The 18,682-nt window shown below is 36.9% G+C and overlaps 2 protein-coding genes across 9 annotated transcripts; both read left to right on the top strand.

The window, feature by feature from the left end:
• Window positions 1-325: 325 nt before the first annotated feature.
• LOC103467808 (membrane cofactor protein-like) lies at window positions 326-12,972 on the top strand. 7 transcript variants are annotated; one of them, XM_081609243.1, is made up of 16 exons: window positions 326-475; window positions 1,194-1,288; window positions 1,395-1,583; window positions 1,802-1,898; window positions 2,561-2,634; window positions 2,715-2,894; window positions 2,990-3,169; window positions 3,840-3,899; window positions 5,178-5,216; window positions 5,373-5,411; window positions 5,751-5,789; window positions 5,946-5,984; window positions 7,173-7,217; window positions 7,979-8,036; window positions 11,061-11,118; window positions 12,013-12,972. In XM_081609243.1, exons 2-16 carry the CDS (start codon window positions 1,231-1,233, stop codon window positions 12,013-12,015), a joined length of 1,158 nt encoding a protein of 385 aa, XP_081465369.1. In that variant the 5' UTR covers window positions 326-475; window positions 1,194-1,230; the 3' UTR covers window positions 12,016-12,972. The 7 variants fall into 7 exon arrangements, 6 of the variants coding, with proteins under 6 accessions (XP_081465369.1, XP_081465368.1, XP_081465370.1 ...); XM_081609242.1 differs by having other exon boundaries at window positions 11,058-11,118; XM_081609244.1 differs by lacking the exon at window positions 5,178-5,216 and having other exon boundaries at window positions 11,058-11,118.
• A 114-nt stretch (window positions 12,973-13,086) lies between these two features.
• LOC103467960 (membrane cofactor protein-like) lies at window positions 13,087-18,543 on the top strand. Of its 2 annotated transcripts, none has more exons than XM_017305855.2 (9): window positions 13,087-13,661; window positions 13,941-14,018; window positions 14,117-14,305; window positions 14,511-14,610; window positions 15,296-15,369; window positions 15,444-15,623; window positions 15,727-15,906; window positions 16,281-16,343; window positions 17,738-18,543. In XM_017305855.2, the coding sequence occupies exons 3-9, from the start codon at window positions 14,152-14,154 to the stop codon at window positions 17,776-17,778; spliced, it is 792 nt and encodes a 263-aa protein (XP_017161344.1). In that variant the 5' UTR covers window positions 13,087-13,661; window positions 13,941-14,018; window positions 14,117-14,151; the 3' UTR covers window positions 17,779-18,543. The 2 variants fall into 2 exon arrangements, with proteins under 2 accessions (XP_017161344.1, XP_017161343.1); XM_017305854.2 differs by having other exon boundaries at window positions 13,941-14,022.
• The last annotated feature ends 139 nt before the right edge of the window (window positions 18,544-18,682 follow it).

Here is an 18,682-nt window from a genome sequence, read left to right as displayed (position 1 = left end):
ATTTGTTTAAAGTACGTATACATTTCTTAACATGAAAAATAAAATCCAATTAAAATGAACTTAATTTTATCAAGCAGATTAAATAAAATTACTGTATAAATTAATGTATAAATTACTCAACTTTTTTAATGTAGTAAATGAAATGTGCAAGTACATTTTAGAATCTATTAGTTCACCTTACTAAAAAAATATGCAAACTCGTTGCCTTAAAAATCAAATTATTAAAACTGAAAAATGTTAGTATGTGCAAATTGTATATATTAAGTTTACACAATTCGACAAACTTGATCATTATGAGTTGCATTAACTTGTACAACTTTAGTGACCGTAAGTTATGCCATACGTACTTGCATGTCACTCATACGTAATGGCGTATCAGTAAAGTGTGTCACTTCTGGTCACGCCCTCCTCAAAAAGAAGTGTTGCACTAACAGGAAGTGTCTCTTCGGGTTTGATTCGGAGGTGTTTAAAGCGGGTAAGTCCGAATCTGCTATATCTAAATCTGTTAGATTAATGCATAAAAGAGCAAAGAATGGTACTTTTCAGTAATTTTCGGTTTGTTTCAGTTATGTTTGATGGTGTCTGTTCAGCTAACATTCAGCTAGCTAGCCGAACGCGGTACGTTTTTTTAATCGAATATAAATATGTATTTATCAACAGCCGATTCAGACTGTCTGGTGTACTTTTTCCTGTATTTTTCAAAATGAATGGACCTTTTGGCAACTTCGGCTTGCATTACAGTGAAACTGAAGCTACATTAGGATTAATTTAGGCCGTTGTTTCCGCGACGCCCACATGTTTAGATATTACACAGTAAACAAGCCACTTATTTTCTTTTAAAACTCTGTTTATTGCTGGGCTTCTTTTGCGTGATGTTGCTTGTCGAGTTGGTTTTCCTAAAACGTAAGAATATTATGTATATTTCTGCCTCGTTAGACGCTAAGTTGATTTGGTGATAAAAACAGAATTTGCTTGGAGTACCATTCTGTTTCAGAAATATGATCAATTATTACAATGGATGCTTTCTTTCACTTAAACATACGTTAGTAACCCAGTTGGTTTTTGTTTCTACCGAATGAATAGAATTTGTTTTCTAACATGAAAATTATTGAAACTGAATGGCTGTCATTGTTCGTATGTAAAACAAATATAAACATTCCTGTTTATATTTGCTTGCATCTTTTCCCGGAAAGAAACTGTTGTCACTGGATTACTGCCCCAGATCCTGCCATGGATATTACAGCTGTCTTTATACTCGGCAGTCTTGGCTTTGCCATAATTGCTCAAGGTTAGTTCAAACGGGGACACCGAGCATGCGCAACCTGACAGTTATTGAACTTTTCAATTCTCACGCCCATCTTTTCAACGAATTCTTAAACTTGTAAATAATCTAGCACAAGATTGCTCCAGACCTCTTGCAGGAGCCAACATGGATTTGAGGAATGACTTCATTACCCAGCAAACATTTCCAGATGGTGGCAAAGTTATTTTTGTCTGTAATCCCGGCTACACACCTGCTGGAGGATCTACATCTATCACATGCACTGCTGGCACATGGAGTCCTGTGCGGCTGCAATGCGAAAGTGAGTATTATTTAATAAATCGCACCATGAAATTCTCCATGATACAACAGTAGAATAATTTACTCACAATTTGAAATTGTAGTATTCTCAAAAATCAAACACTTATATTTTAACATTATAAAATGCTACTTTACTATTTTTTCCCCCACATGTTTTTTAGTAGCAATGTCCAATAAATTGTAGTTTAAGTGTAATTTTGTTCCCTTTTCTTGTTCCAGGGAAATCTTGTGGCACTTTGGGTGAGGTGTCTAATGGTCAAGTTGATTATGACGGAAATGAGTTTGGTGATACAGCTACGGTCACTTGTAACCGGGGGTTAGTAACATAAGTATAACTTTATCTAAGAATGCACCTTTTGTATATGTAAACAATGAAGTCATACTGTAATGCTTTTATTGAAACTAAATGTAAGACTAGTCTGGAAAAAAAATATAACCAACCCGTGGAAGAATATAAAAAAAAAATCTAAAATAGGTATTTTCTTCTAAATATACTGTCAGAGAATTTAGTGGTAATTCCATGCAAAAACCAAAAACCTGTAGCATTTGAAATGGAGCTTTGTGTGTTGTACAGCTTGACTTTCAAAAACGTAAGGCCAATTAGAAACGATTCTAGGTGTTTTCTATTTACTAATAATCTGCCTTGCTGTGGAATGATGGATTTCAAATTGTGTGGTATTGGCCTTGTATCCTCTCCCAGATTAATGGACAGTAGCATGCTCCACTAAGATAATTACTGAAATCTTTCCTGTCATTGTGGTAACACACACATCAATGCTATAGAAAAATCCCCAGCCAAAGCAAATATGGTAAAATGTAAGTGAAGCAGCTGAACTGATGCTCAACCCTCTTGGTTGTTGGAAGCAAGTAGCAGCATTTTCTTTTTGCTAATTTTGCTGTGAAATCAAGACAACGATCTGTTTGCTTGTCTCAGTGTTGTTAAATTAAATGCTTTTTATTTCTCCACTCACTCATTAGTTACATGCTGGTTGGGAAGTCGACTTTTAGATGCGAAGTCAACGGATGGGATGGCAGGTTACCAACATGTGACGGTTGGTGATCTTTTTGTTCATCTCAGCTTCTTGAAGGTTGAAAGGATCTGATATATGAAAAACTTAATTCTGTTTTGCAGCGGTGCAGTGTACCACACCAGCACCAGTGGCAAACGGCGCATTTTATCCAAACAAAGATTTCTATAATTTCGGAGACGTTGCGAGGTACTCCTGCGAGAAAGGATTTGTACTTAATGGACCAAAAGACATAGCCTGCTCTGATGGTGGGGAATTCTCCCCTTCTCCTCCAACCTGTGTCAGTAAGTATTGGGCTGTTTTTGGTCTCAAATTTGATAACAAAATTATGACTGATTACTGTTGTGACAATAATAATTTCCTTTCCCTTCGCTTTTAGCGGTTGAATGTCGAGATCCTGTAATTGAAAATGCTGTCTTTGAAAGTGGTTCTCGGCCTCCACATGGACACAAGGCTACAGTGACGTACAGCTGTAAACCCGGATACATAATGCATGGCCCGTCTACTGTGACATGCGATATAACTAATCAGTGGTTGCCATCGTTACCAGAATGTAAAAGTAAGTATGTGGGGGAAAAAACCCACTAATAAAATAATGCACATCATAATCTGAACATTAATTTCCCTACATGGTAATAAAAAAAGCTGCTAAAAAGTGACTCTGTGATGGCCCTGCTGTGTGGCAATTGGGGCTTGTAAATTGTTGATCAATTAACCCTTGTATTTACATATGGGGTCCAACCGACTCCACATCCATAAAACTTTAATCATTTGCCACAGTCCACTACGTTTGCTTTCTTCAGATAATGTGCTGTGTTATTTGGTACTGATAGTTCGTTTACATTTTCTACTTAAAATAATTTCTTAATTACTATCTCTAATTTGAATTTGTGGAGAATTTTTTTTTTTCTTTTAAAAGGAAATTTGACTTATCACTTCCCCTTTTTTTACATGTGACTTTAGCTGAAGTTGAATTTAGGCAAAGATGAGTGGACTCGATAATTTTACTGAGCATGGGGTGTGACAGGCTTTTCCTGTTTGGAAAAATTGTGCAAGATATTTTTAGACCTTTTTCCAGACTTCAAAGTTGAAGGTTTTTTTTTTTAGATTGTCATTTCTTCAGATGCTGAATTCCAGCCTGTTCAGCTTATATTTCTTTCATTATTTTAAATATAAGGAGTTATTGTTACCAAGATGATCTTCTCCTTATTACACTTTGTTTTTCTCAGGGGCAACTCCACCTCCTGTCAAAACTACCACTCCCACTACCACCACAATAAAACCTAGAGGTAAGTACGTTAACTTACATGTAACTTGTGAAAAATGCCTGATTTTGCAATATGATATAGATGGGAGCTGTGTAAATGTGGGAGCGATATTGTAGCTGCTCAAAAAAAAAAAACGACGGAAAACAATCATGCTGCTCAGGTATGTCATCATGACCACTAAAGTGAAGTGAATAACTAATTATCCAGTGATCATGTTACCTGTTAATGGGTTAAATATGCAGTTTTAAGCAGCAAGTGAATGTTGTCCTCAAATTCAGAAATTCCAAGTTTCTAGTTGGATCTGGAAACGCTCCCCGAAGTCGGACATTTCTCTCTGAAAGTGAGAGAAACTCCGACTACCCCAAATTACAATTTCTAAGACCAACTTTGCATTTCAAAATGGCCATTCCTCGCAACAACAGTAGAGGGCTGAGGGGAAACCATGTCTGTTTTATAAGTTGTAGGAGTGGACTAAAATCAGTGTTGCAAGTAGTGCCTGCAAGTCTAAACTGAACGAATTAGAAGTTGTGTTTTCTTATGAAAAGCAAAGCTTAAAGTGAGGGTGTTATGTATTTTTCAAACACATGGTGGTGTTTTATAGCACAATTAAGTAACTGTTACCCTCAGTTGTTTATAAAAATTATATCTATGGGGTGTGCTGTGGTGGCACAGGGGTTAAGCACAACACACATATAGAGGCCTTAGTCCTCAACGCGGTTGTTGCAGGTTCAATTCCCGGCCTGGCGACCTTTGCCCCTTACCCACTTTCCTGTTAATTAACTATCAAATAAAGGCCACTAGAGCCAAAAAAAATAAAAATATGTATATATATATATATATATTTGTCTCTTTAAGAACCTCCTACTCTGTCCTGCACTCCACATTTAGCATGTCATCAAAACAAAGTTTCTCAATATGCCGTTAACAAACGCTCAGCAAACTTGTAGTTCCACCATGATGCAATCTGTTAATTGATGTTGCTGCTAGTCTGGAGTGGGGAAAACTTGAAAGAGGAGCTGCTAGGAGGAGTTTTGTGGAAATAGGTGGCACTTTGTGGGATTGAGCGGTGGGTGCACTTCTGAATGGTTGCCATGGGAGATGCAAGGATTTCTCAAACGTGTATTAAAGAATCAAAACAACCTTCAAGGTCTGATTTTAGATGAGGGAATAACATAAGATTACATAAATCTCAAAAAAGTAAAATTTACATAATACCCCCTCATTAAAACAATCTGCGCACAATGTCTACCTGCCGTGTTGAAATAGTAACTCCTGTTATCTGAAACGCTGTTACCTTAGGTAGGACTTCCACCAAAGCTCCGACTTCAGGCTACCGAGGTAAATGGGACACAGATTATATGCTGAAAAAAAATGGACAAATGTGAGGATTTTAGCCAATATGTCAAGAGCAGGGTGCGACTGGATGCAGTGTCTACTTGCCATGTTGAAATAGTAACTTCGCTGACTATGTTATCTGGAACACCGTTACCTCAGGTGTGACATCCTCCCAAGCTCCGACTTCCATCTCCCCAGGTAAATGGAATGCAGATTTATATGCTGACAAAAATAGGCTTACATTATGATTTTTAAAGTGTTGTGTAAATAATATTTAACAGCCACAACAACAAAAATATATCAAAGTTAGTAAATTAAATCCATGCTAACCTCGCTAAAGCTGCTATAAGCAGTATCATCTGATTTCTCGGGTCTGGTGGAGAGACCAGACCTAGAACTAAAGGAATAACATAAGATTACATAAATCTCAAAAAAGTAAAATTTACATAATACCCCCTCATTAAAACAATCTGCGCACAATGTCTACCTGCCGTGTTGAAATAGTAACTCCTGTTATCTGAAACGCTGTTACCTTAGGTAGGACTTCCACCAAAGCTCCGACTTCAGGCTTCCGAGGTAAATGGGACACAGATTATAGGCTGAAAAAAAATGGACAAATGTGAGGATTTTAGCCAATATGTCAAGAGCAGGGTGCGACTGGATGCAGTGTCTACTTGCCATGTTGAAATAGTAACTTCGCTGACTATGTTATCTGGAACACCGTTACCTCAGGTGTGACATCCTCCCAAGCTCCGACTTCCATCTCCCCAGGTAAATGGAATGCAGATTTATATGCTGACAAAAATAGGCTTACATTATGATTTTTAAAGTGTTGTGTAAATAATATTTTACAGCCACAACAACAAAAATATATCAAAGTTAGTAAATTAAATCCATGCTAACCTCGCTAAAGCTGCTATAAGCAGTATCATCTGATTTCTCGGGTCTGGTGGAGAGACCAGACCTAGAACTAAAGGAAGGACCACCAAACAGGTCGGAAGATTTTACATTGCTGCCCTTTCTCAGGGATTTCATTTTTACCTTTCAACTTTTCAGTGCCGCTTTATGTTTATTAGTTTGCTTTCGCTGCTCCATCTTCATGGCTAATGTTGACTTATTTAATGTTGCATGCAGCGCCAGAGTTTGACGAGTACCGTTCCACACAGGAAACGAGATGACTACAAAGCCTGGCTGAGGCAACGCAAACTAAGCAGCTGCTTAGGACCCCCAGACTTTGGGGGCCCCTATCAAAATTAGAATTTTATCACAGACCGCACATCAAAGGTTTAGCATTGTTTATTAGAAATGACAATACTGTTAAACTTGATGTAATGGTTTTTATTTATTTTGAACAGACAAAACGGATGACAAAACATTGCAGTGATAGTCATGAACTGTGTAAATATGTTTTACCGTCAGAATCTTTACCGTCAGATTTTCTTGCCGTAGCTTTTCTGATGTTTCGTTTCTTGCGAATGCTACCATTTATGATATCCGTCTGGCTGTTTCATCCATATAGCATTTAAGAAATCTCAGGTTTATTTTACAACACAGAAACCAGCAATACTGCTCTGCACAATAAAAGCTCTGCACAATAGGACTGCCTATGGGCCTATGGGCAGTCCTATTGCCCATAGGCAATAGGACTGCCTATTGCCTAAAGTGGAACAGCTTTGCTACTGCAAAGTAGCAAAGCTGTTCCACTGCTTGTTATCTTTAAAAGCAAGAATCAACTTTATCTGTTAAGTTTCTGCACAGTAGCAAGGAATGTGACTTTGATCGCACACTGTGAAGATAAATGTACAAACTCTAGAAGAGTTTAAAAAACATTGCTGGGTTTTGCAAACAGTGCTCTGTGTCACTTGATGCAGAGCTGCTTTTTTCTTTCCTAAAAGAAAGATGCAACCTCAAATTAATTCCTGCTCTCTTCTGTCTCTTGTTCATTCTTTTTTTCTTTAGATGAGAGTGACGCTACCTCTCCAACATGGATTATTATTCTAGTTGGTAAGTTGACTCATCCTTGAGCTGCGTGTTAACGGTAAACAAAAATTATGTGAACCCTTTTCAAAAGTAGTGTGACCTCAGATGAACAGTGTTGCTATAAAAACACATTATTAAATTCTACAAAGGTCAAACAAAATAACCTAGAATATCTTAGTTAACAAATTAGCCCCTTTGCAGAAGTTATTTTTGTTATCTTTTTGCATTTTGCTCCCAAAACAGAAAAACAGTTTTCTGATCAGAAGTAGTAGTGATTGCTGTAACTGAACTCATTTAACACTGAGTTTAACATTTTGACCTTTTAACTCTTCTGTGTTGATTTCCTTTTGTTTGTTTAACACAGTAGCTGTGTATAAATAACCAAACCTATTGTTGGCAGATAGCGTTTTATTTGCCAATGTAATATATAGAGAAGTGCTACAAGGTACTTTTTTTGACAAATTATTGTAAAGATATTGATTTTTGTTATGAGAACATCTCCAAATGGTTAACACTTGAACAGCTGATTTTTACTTTTTTTTTTCTCAGTGCCAGTTGCTCTCAAATTATTTTAAAGAAATTATGTTAGGTGTCTGCTTCTCAAATAAATCAAGATAATGTCTTCCAACTGGCAGATTTTTAAAATTAATTTTAAACATTTGAAGAAGAGCTTTCTGTTTAATGTGTTAGGGGGAAAAACAGTGATTAAATTTCAGGACCGTTCTTAAAGCTCACACACAAACTCTCCAAACATCACAATGTCTTTTTTTTTCTCATCAAAATAGTTATCTGCATCATTGGCTTTGGCTTTGGCCTTTTTATATTCTTCTTCCTAAAGAAACGGTAAATCTTTGTTTTATATCTATGTAAACTAACGCTTTATGGAACTTGGAGTCTGTCTGCTGTTTTTTGTCCTGTCCTCAGCCCAGCCATTAACAGTCTGAATGTGTGCCTTTGCTTGCTGTCTGAACTTTCTCACCATTGCATGATGTTTTTTTTTTTTTTTTGCACTTTGAAGTAGGGGTGGGCATTTGAAGAAGAAATGGCATTATAACATCCTGTAATTCAAATTTTTCAGATTTTGCCCCCCACAAGCTTCTGCATCTTGTGCAGAAGGTCAGATGATCAGAAGATGTTGCTAAGAACAAGTTTGCCTTTACCACTAGCAAAGCCATCATCTTCACTTTTAGCTTCTGCCATCAGATTAATAAAACAAAAAACTACTGATTTGGGAATGCAATGCCCAGCTCTACTTTACAGACTTGCTTTTATGTTATGTTATATGCAATAAAAAAGGAACTCTCCTCTACAGACCTGTGGGTCTCACTGAGAATTCTCTACAGACAATATATATATATGCATCTCAATAAAATAGAATATTAGTGAAAACATAATTTCAGAGTAATTAAGCTCAACCCAGGAATGATGTAGATTCCTTACATCCATCCATCCATTTTCTTCCGCTTATCCGGGGTCGGGTCGCGGGGGCAGCAGCTTCAGAAGGGAGGCCCTGACTTCCCTCTCCCCAGCCACTTCTTCCAGCTCCTCCGGGGGAACCCCAAGGCGTTCCCAGGCCAGCCGAGAGACATAGTCCCTCCAGCGTGTCCTGGGTCTTCCCCGAGGCCTCCTCCCGGTGGGACGTGCCCGGAACACCTCACCAGGGAGGCGTCCAGGAGGCATCCTTACCAGATGCCTGAGCCACCTCAACTGGCTCCTCTCAACATAGAGGAGCAGCGGCTCTACTCTGAGTCCCTCCCGGGTGACCGAGCTTCTCACCCTATCTCTAAGGGAGAACCCAGCCACCCTGCGGAGGAAACCCATTTCGGCCGCTTGTATCCGGGATCTCGTTCTTTCGGTCATGACCCAAAGCTCATGACCATAAATGAGGGTGGGAACGTAGATCGACCGGTAAATCGAGAGCTTCGCTTTTTGACTCAGCTCTCTCTTCACCACAATGGACCGGTACAATGCCCGCTTCACGACAGACGCTGCCCCAATCCGCCTGTCGATTGAGCGGGAGATTGATTCCTTACATACTGAGTGTATTTCAAGTGTTTGTATGTTGCTATAATGTAATTTCTAAAGATTACATTTATCAGATAAAAATGGGTGCAAAATCTTGCAGGAAAATAAAATCCGCTCCATAGAGCTTGTAATTAAAGGGATACATAAAGTGCTTTCAAATTTTGTGATATATGACAGCAGAAACTTTGGATTTGAAACTTGGACTTGAGTGAACCAACCGTATTGAATGACACGGCTTCCAAAAGCATCACTGGTGGTGGGAACCAAACACTGGACCTCAATAAACTTGGATTCTGAGCCTCTGCACTCTTGCTCTTGGGGAACTTCTTTTTTTTTTTGAAAAGGCACCTTGAGCCACTGAGCAGTATTATCATGTTTTCACTTAGCCTGTACTTCTGACATTATCTTTGCCTCAGGAGCTTAGCACAAAAAACTATACAACTCTAACCTGTGTCATGGATGCAGTCAATTCCATGTTAAAATCTCCAGCGTACTCTGGAATAGCAAGACTTTATAGCAATAACTTTTTGTGTCTTCCCTACCTTGTCTGACTCTCTGTCATGTCAGCAATTTTCTGCTTGATTCGCCATCATATGGCCATAATGTAAAGAATCTATACAAAGGTTTTACTTAACTTTTTGATGATATTCTAATTTACTGAGATGCACATAATTTTAGATATTTTTAAATGGCATTTAAAAAAATATGCTACATTAATAAATTCTTTTATATTCAACTCTAAACCAAGTAACCTACAAATGACTAATTGCTGCTGACGCTGTGTCTCTACATAATGAAGCCTCATTATTTTTAGTCTCAAAGAGCAAACCCAAACCTGAATAAACAATCCAAGAAAAAATTTATCCATTACTTTCTCGTTTACATACTTCAATTATTTCATACGATTGTACATCACAGACACAATTTTGTTTGGGAGCTAACTTTGCAATAATTAATAAATCATCAGTGTTCAGTTGAACAGCAATTTTTTTTTTCTGGGACTTCACTTGGCTGTTAATTGGAATTTCAATATGTTTCTGCATATTGTCACCTTCCTAAAATAATGTCTAAGTTACTTTTGGCCAAAAGTGATTATTTATTTATTTATTTATTTAGCCTATATCACATTTGGCAGAAAATGACACAGGCCATTATCTTAGGAGGTGACAATATGAAAGTTATTTCTATTTATAATGACTATCTGGCTGTATAGGAGAGTTCTTTAAAAGCCACACCAGTTCTAACCAAGTACCAAATTTCAAAGTATGTTGAAATGAGTTTTGATCCTTTGGGTTTAATTTAGCTTGTGAATCATTTCTGTTATTAGCTGTATAATGTTTAAGGTTGTTTGTAAACACATTTAGTGTTTACTTCCTTTAGATAATGATTCTTTATACCTTGAAAAAAAAAGAAGGTATTTTATTCATACACAGTAAATACATCTTCGCTGTGGATGTGACACTTCAAACTTTACCACATTATTGAATTTGATTTTGCCCAAATCTTTTTTTTTTTTTTTTTTTTTTTTTTTTGAGGACAAAGTTACAAACATTGATTCTGTTCTGCTTGGATAAATAACCTAATCATAATTTTAATCTTCATGTAAAAACAAGACAACTGTGATTATTTTAAGGTGCGCTGTGTGTCGATGGCTGCATGGTTGGCACTTGTTTGTGTTGGTGGTCTTTTTAGATGAGCGGTACACAGGATGGTGGGTGTTGCCCTGCTTGGACCTCAGGTTGCATGTTACAGGAGGTCTCAGCAGGCTAAACTCTTGTTAGTCGCCTTCTCATGCATATATTTAACCAGTGATATTGACCAGTCATTGGTGGGTTACAGCAGTCGGCGAACCCGTACTGTCAAAGATCCTGCAAAAGATGACGAGGATGTAGCACTCTCGGTAAGGAGATTGTTGTCCAACAACAATTGTGTTTAATAAAAACGTGATTGCATGATGAGAAAGAACATGTTTTATTTCATTACATTGTAATTAAACAGGTGAATTGTGTATCACAGAGCCATATCAAGTGTGGATGAAAATCAACTGTTTCATAAAATCCAGTCACCACAATCAACCAACAGGACATTTTAGAGAACTTGATGCTTTCCTCTGTGGTTATTAAACTATTAAAACCACTGCTGAGGTTTCCTGAACCCCTCAGCAGTGCCACAGACTTGTTGCCTCCTTTCCACGCTGCTCTGACAGAGTAATTTATACAAAGGCTTGTTTTAAACGCCCCCTTTTTGTTGGTCTTAGTGATATTAAAATGGCCTGAAAACTGAATTTTAGGTTATCATTACTGAGCCATAAATTAAATTAGCGCTTTGAACTCTACACTCTGTGAGTAATTAATCTATGTGAGTTTAAATTTTTGAATTGAATTACTGAAATAATCTTTTTGATGGCTTTGTAATTCAGATGTAGCTGAACTTGATTATGGAGTTAGGACACCTTACCCCAGAGTGTTTTTAGCTCTGATAAGAAGTGTTTGACAAATTCCCATTGCACTGACATCACAGAATATTTAGAGGCTGTAGTAGGTGGTGTTAAAAAGGCCTTATTTTAGAACGTTGCAGCATAGATAATTGAGATTTTAATGTTGTGGCTGCTTGTATATTTTTAACTTTCAGCTGTTTTTTCTCTCCATTTTTCACATTACTGTAGGTAGCCAGGTAGCCTGTGGGAATGCTTCTTCCCTCAAACATTCAGCACATTGTTTTCCTGTATTGTAGGTGTGATGATACTTTTTGTAGAAAGTGTTTGTTTATGTTTCTCTGTTGCTTTTTTCTTTAGTAAGCGTCACTGTTCTGTTGGTCCAAAACTCCTTCATGTGAAGATGCTGCCTTGTGGAGAGGACTATCCCCGGACCACTCTGTGAATGAAGACGCTTCCAAAGAAAAATGTTGAACTCCTCTCTAGAAATCAGCTTCTGCAGAGAAGTCAGAATGTAATTTAGACAGCATGACATCTATTCTCACTTGATGTTTCAAGCGCCCGGTCACTTATAAGACACATGAATCCATTTGTTACCCGTTTTACTTTTTTGGACATTATTGTACTCTACGTTGATTTGGAATGTTTGCACTAGAGCACAGCTCAAGCTGGCCTTCACACACAGCTACAGAGATTTTCTTAATCTAGTAAAAGGATAATTTTTATATTAATCCCACATTTTGTGAAACGTTTCTGTTTGTGCAGAAATATTTGATCTAATTAAAAAAAAAACCTTCCCATTTTCTGTAACTGTAAAGATAATGGGAGCTTTTGTAGCTGTAGAAATGACTCCTGGTGGTTTAAACCTCTCAGTCTTAAAGCTCATTATTTATACAGATCAGAAATTAGTGCCTAGCAAAGTTACATCCTATGTGCCTGTATGCAAAAAAAAAAATCAAATGCTTGTCTTTGTATGTATGTGTGTTTGAGTTGCAATAAACAATTTGCCAGTTTAAATCATGTTATCAGTATCAACCATTTGACTTTTTTTAGGTTCTTTGTTTTGCTTGATATTAACAAGACCACTTTTTCCCCATCTGTAATATTCAGTTTTCATTTTACATTGCACCAATGCTAATACTTTTTTAGTAGCAGAACTTTAAAATTTGCTGTGGTTGCATACGTTTTTATTGAAGGCTATCTCAGATAGGCTTGCACTTATTTAAGTTGATGACTTCAAATCAATGTGATTTCATATTGTTTGGAGGCAGTTGTCTAATTGTGTATTTTTTGTAATTAAAATAAAGGCTGAAAACAGAAGTGTTGTTTTTCTGTACTAGTAATTGATGGATGTATTTTAGGGAGGCATCTTGCTTTAACCATGTTGAACTCTACTCTAATTTGCTTTATTGTCTTTGAAGCACAAATAAATGCTATTCAGAGTTTCAACCATTAACCCACTAGATTAGCCTCATCCCTTTCAGACTAGCTACCAATTGCTTGGTTCTTCATGAAAAATAATGTGAAAACATCTAAGTGCAGATAGATTGGTCTTGTGCAAAGTCTAGAGTGCATGTTCACTAATCAAATAATTCTGGTAAGAGAGCTTTGACAGGAGGATGTCCCAATCAAGATTGTCAGTAGACAAGAATTTAAGCTCTTCTTTTATATTTTGTTGGCGACAACAGAACATTTCAGTACTTAGAAGCTTTCCTTGGTATTGTCTAATAACTTTTTCTGAGAAACTCAACCTGGGGTTAATGGCTGTAGCTAAAAACATCAAGATTTATGGAAATCAATGATTTAACTACTTACTTATCAATATAATCCATTAGTTTATTTTTAATGTAATCAGTGAAATAAGTTAAAATTTTTAAATAAGTTAAAGAATCTGGTTGTTTTCGTAAAAAATACACCCCAAAACCAACACCTCCTGCTGCGTAGATGATGACGTGTTTCCGGTGGGCGGTAAAATCCCAAGAGGCACACTTATTTAAGGAGCCAAAAAGGTAAACACTGACAAAATTATGTATTTCTTTAAATAATTAGCTTTCTAACGCCTTTCTTCTCTAAGTATGACTTGGATAACTCCACTTACAAACTTGTAGAGCTTGTTGACGTAACGGTAGCTTCTTTTCACATATCTAACGGAACCTGAATCTAAACGGTTAATAGCAGCATTGAAGCGGACACATGGGAAATGTAGTTCAGCACAAAGTCTCTTTAGATTTACATGGTTTTGGTTGAACAAATGTAGCTACGCCTCGGTTTACTTTTCTCTTCTCCAGGAAAGAGCTGTAGTGTTTCTGAGCCTGATCATGAATGTCTTCTTTCTGCTGAGTAGTTTTGGCCTCGCCATCACTTCTGTAGGTGAGTTCAAACTAAAGTAATAACTATGCATTCAGTTCTGACTTCTCAACTAAACGTATTGCCTTTTTTGGAAAAAAAAAAAAATGTTTTCTAGCTCCGCAATGTTCCAAACCAACTGGAGGATCAAACATGCATTTGAGGGATGAGTACATTGCAAAGAGCACATTTGAAGATGGGGCCAGTGTCTCTTTTAGCTGTGCTCCCGGCTACACATCTGCTGGAGGGTCTCCACAGATCACATGCTCAGCTGGCGCATGGAGCGCTCTGCAGCTGAAATGCGAGAGTGAATATTGTCTACTAATTGCACTACTTATAATTCTGCAGTTGTGGTTGTAGCGTTGTTGCACTGCCAGTTAAAAATGTTAGTTTGTTTAACATAAACTGTAAGTCTGTCGTAAAGTGTTTTACGGTTATAAAAATCATTCTATTTGAAATGTACATGTATTTATTCTGGATGAGTGAAATTCCTGGTAATTGTGTTGTTCCAGGGAGGAACTGTGGCGCTATTCCAGAAGTGAATAAAGGTGATATTGAATATAAAGATGGGACTGAGTTTGGTGATACAGCTGTGGTCACTTGCAGATCAGGGTAAGTAACACAATGGCATCTTCTAAGGTTTTATGTTCTTATTTATCAGAGTGTAAAGCCACATCTAGTCACAATAAATTGGGATTAATCATCTTACTTTTGATCTTATTAGTCTTTAAGTAACCATGTAAATGTTTCCCCACTCTTGCCTCACAATGTTACTTTAGTGAATTAGATAAATAACCTGTACAATTTAAAAATACTTGTTAATCTTCTTGGGTTGTGGTTGGTAGCACTGTTGCCTCGCAATAAAAAATGGTCAGAATCCTGGGATTCTAACCAGGCTGGATAGAATCCCAGGATTTGGGATTCCAGCCTGGGATTTTTTCAGCATTTTCCCCTTTGGTACTCCAGCTTCTTCCCACAAGCCAAAAACATGATTGTTTGGTTAACTGGTCTCTCCAAATTGCCCTTTGGTCTGTGTGCGCATGGTTGTTAGTTCTGTGTGTGAATATGTGTTTCACTCTGTGTTGTTTTATCCGGCTTCTGCATTTCTTCAAGGTTTTCTTGAGTAAAGACACCATAGTGAATCAATTGTTGCATTTTTGATTATGTGGGATTTTAGAACAGAAGTAGTGAATAATTTCAACCTAGGTTGAAATTAAATGCCTGTTCAATCTAAGTTTGTGTTGGTAAATGCACTTGATAGATTAAATTAATTTACCTTTTACTTTGTCTTTACTAGTTACATGTTAGTTGGGCAAGCGGTACTCAGATGTGAGGTCCAGGGATGGACGGGGAGGGTGCCAACATGTGATGGTCAGTGATCTTTGTGTTCACTCTTATTAGCTGAAATGCGCTCCAAGTCTGATTAATATTATTTCGTTTTGTAGAGGTGAAATGTGTCACTCCAGCTGAAATTGTAAATGGGAAATTCAGTCCAAAGAAGGACTTTTATGGTTATAGAGAAGTTGTGCAGTACTCCTGCGACAAAGACCTTGAACTCCGTGGATCCAGGGACTTATTTTGTTCTGAAAATGGGAAATTCTCCTCTGATGCCCCAACCTGTGTCCGTAAGTGATTTTTTTTTTTTATTCCCTGAACTTCAAAAGTATAACTAAAAGCTTCATTAATGTGATTCTAATTGTAATAAAAAATACTGTTTTTCACTTTCAGGAGTTGAATGTAAAGACCCTGTGATTATAAATGGATTTTGGGAATCTGGCTCTCGACCACCACACAAATATAAGGCTACAGTGACATTTAAATGTAAACCTGAATACACAATGATTGGAAAACCTACAGTGACTTGTGACATAGATAGCAAGTGGTCACCTGGTCTTCCAAAATGCACCAGTAAGTCATCAATTCAAATAATCAAGTGTAATTCAATGTTCAATGTCTTGCTATAAGTGACTTGTTCTCTGAAGTCGGCACAGTTTGGCAGTTATAAGCCACATTTATGCAGATTTTTATTACTTAGCATAATTTGTCATGAAACAAATACATCTAACAAGAAATCAGAAAAATCTGTGGAACACATCACATTTTCCTGCTTTACATATCTAGAGATGTAGTGTAGAAAAACTGAGTTACATGGAAAGAAGCTAATCCTCAATGTTTATTTCTCACATTGTATCAAATTAGCTTCTGGTAAAAAATGTTCTTCACTATTCTTTACTGTATTTTGTTTTATTCTTTTCATCAGTTTGCTTTGTTCTTCCTTTCAGAGAACGAGAATGCTCTTGTGGGAGACGGGAATGCTCTTGTGGGAGGACTTACTGGTGCACTAGGTGAGTTTAAATTTCTGATTGGCGTGCAGATAATCTTTCTGTTCCCTACTCACAAAAATATGGCCCCAGAAAAACAGCATGGATAAAATACCAGATAAAGCACTTAATTAGTAATAATAAAAAAAGATTATCTCTCTTTGGTATACTGCCAGTTCACATTTCACAAGATAGTTTAGTGATATGGCCACAAAGTTAATCCACGGTTCTTTCACTGGTCAAACAGAGTGTTCTGTGAAAACATTACAAACTATATTCCATCCAAATGTATTCATTACTAAGTTATCTCTCAGGAAACAGTCAAACATTTAAATAGCACTACATGTTTTTCAGTAAAAATAGTGTGAAGGTTTTCATAAGCATCTAGAAAAATCAAGTAAAACACTTTTTTCATTAACATATGAGGACTCCATGTTTGTAGCCTGGATAGGGATTTGAAATTTCTGTGAAACACTGTTCTGAAGGCTTTGTGAATAAGATTTTTTAGCTAACCATTTTATCAAATTATTTCTATCAAAGCCTCAGCTTTGTCATATCGATTTAAGTAAGAACTCTCCTATAAGAACATGTTGGTTTCTCTGAGTTGATCCAATTTGTCTAAGCTGAAGATGCTCGACAGTATTTCAGTCATACAACAAAAATCTGCTGAGAAGAATCCGCTATTGTGTTCTCCAAGTCTTTTTAAAATGTGTACACTGTAATCGTTATTTTGTGGTGACTTCCTTATATTTCTTGTTTTCTGAAATTTCCCGTACATGCAGTACAGTTAGATGGCTAAGAGGTGTGTGTTTGTATAACATTAGCCTGTGTACCCCAGCTACAAACTGTTGTATCCTAAAAAGGGAAACTGACGTTGCACAAAGTTTTGTAAGACAAGTCTGTGTCAACCTTTGATAAAAGGTGTCAGCTGTAGTTTCTAGAGCCACAACGGTCATTTCAGTGTGACACAGATCTGGTAGGACAGGGCAGTCGGACTCATCTGTAATCGCGATGTAAGGCGCTCCAAGTTACTAGAAAGATAATGAAGAATGAGTGTTCTGTTTTATGAAAGCATTCCAACAGCAAACCTCACTTTTGAAGGGAGGAAGTTGAGGCTTGTGGTGTGGCTCGGGCTGGAGGAAGTCACAAACTGACTAACTGGCTGTACTGAACAGTTTCTTCTAAATGTTGCACTTCATTTATGGTATCACATAATTACTAATAAATGAAGCTGAAATGTATCCACTCTGTAACTCAGCTTCAGAAATGATTGTTTCTGGTCTTTCTTACCCACATTACTCTGCTCCCTAACTCGCCTGAAACTACTCTGTTTACAGGTTTTAAAAAGTGTAAGACACATTTGTTTTTCACATCACAGGCTGTTTAATTATTTTTATTTGTTCTCTTTTTTTAAATAGTAACCGTCCCAATCCTGTTGATTCAAAACTACTGGATGTAAAAATGTCGCCCTAAGAAGAACAACGTGACGTCTGAGGGAATCGGGACGTTTACCACTACAACATGAGCGCTTCAACCTCAATCTCTGTTTTATGCTTCAAGTAACTTTCATGATTTTTAGAGTTAAAAATATCCTGTAACAATATGCCGTAAAGACATTCATTTCCTCTCCCTTCATTGTTTCTAGTGCCAGCAATACAGCAGAGAAAAGCTTGGTCTTTACACTCAGGTTGTTTTAAGTGAAATTTAGGTGTTTAAAATCTTTTTTTAATGTGTTATTTATTATAGTTTATCAAGCTATTAGTGTTGAAGGTTCACACTGAAGAACACTTTAGGCTTTGTTAAAACACTCATAGTGCCTTGGCTGTGGTCATATTTCATATACCTGAAAGGAAAAAGCCATATGTTGTAAATTATTGTTTGTGTTAGTTTTCAAATGAAGTGCCTTTTTTACCACTTGTTGAATGTTTGCATTAAGAATGTGCATATTATTTAATTGAATCAACCAAGTTATAGACAGAATCAAAGGAAATCAGTTTACCAAAAACCTTTCAGTTGTTTATATCAGTAATTGTATCTACTTACTGTTTTACAGTATTTGAACACTGGTATTGGCTGCCATCTCAAAGGAAATTTCTCAATGTATTCTCAAAAAATGTTTGCACTTTTTCTTCTCTTTGGCAAATATTATCTGAGGACATATTAGTTAATATCATTTTGATCAAACCGAACTTGAGGTTTTTCAATAAATTAAGAAGAAACCCAAGTGTCTTTTTTTTATTATTATTTTAACTTGTACAACTCCTCAAAAGCCTTTTACTCTTGTCACATTTACCCAACTTGAACTGCACATTTTCACATATTACACCAGTATGTAGTGTTGTCAGGAAACCTGAGGTTTTGTG

The sequence above is a fragment of the Poecilia reticulata genome, chromosome 7 (assembly GCF_904066995.2).
Source record: "Poecilia reticulata chromosome 7, P_reticulata-male-v2, whole genome shotgun sequence".
Taxonomy (NCBI): domain Eukaryota; kingdom Metazoa; phylum Chordata; class Actinopteri; order Cyprinodontiformes; family Poeciliidae; genus Poecilia; species Poecilia reticulata.
Note: the sequence above shows the minus strand (reverse complement) of the source record. Positions and strands in the feature narration are given on the sequence as shown.

Bases quoted from the DNA above. Each gene is read 5' to 3' on its own strand.
- LOC103467808 (XM_081609242.1), top strand. From the start codon at position 1,231: ATGGATATTACAGCTGTCTTTATACTCGGCAGTCTTGGCTTTGCCATA. The intron at 1,289-1,394 runs GTTAGTTCAAAC...TAAATAATCTAG, and splicing joins CTTTGCCATAATTGCTCAAG to CACAAGATTGCTCCAGACCT. The intron at 3,900-5,177 runs GTAAGTACGTTA...CTGTTACCTTAG, and splicing joins CACCACAATAAAACCTAGAG to GTAGGACTTCCACCAAAGCT.
- LOC103467960 (XM_017305854.2), top strand. From the start codon at position 13,971: ATGAATGTCTTCTTTCTGCTGAGTAGTTTTGGCCTCGCCATCACTTCT. The intron at 15,370-15,443 runs GTCAGTGATCTT...TTCGTTTTGTAG, and splicing joins GAGGGTGCCAACATGTGATG to AGGTGAAATGTGTCACTCCA. The intron at 15,907-16,280 runs GTAAGTCATCAA...TCTTCCTTTCAG, and splicing joins TGGTCTTCCAAAATGCACCA to AGAACGAGAATGCTCTTGTG.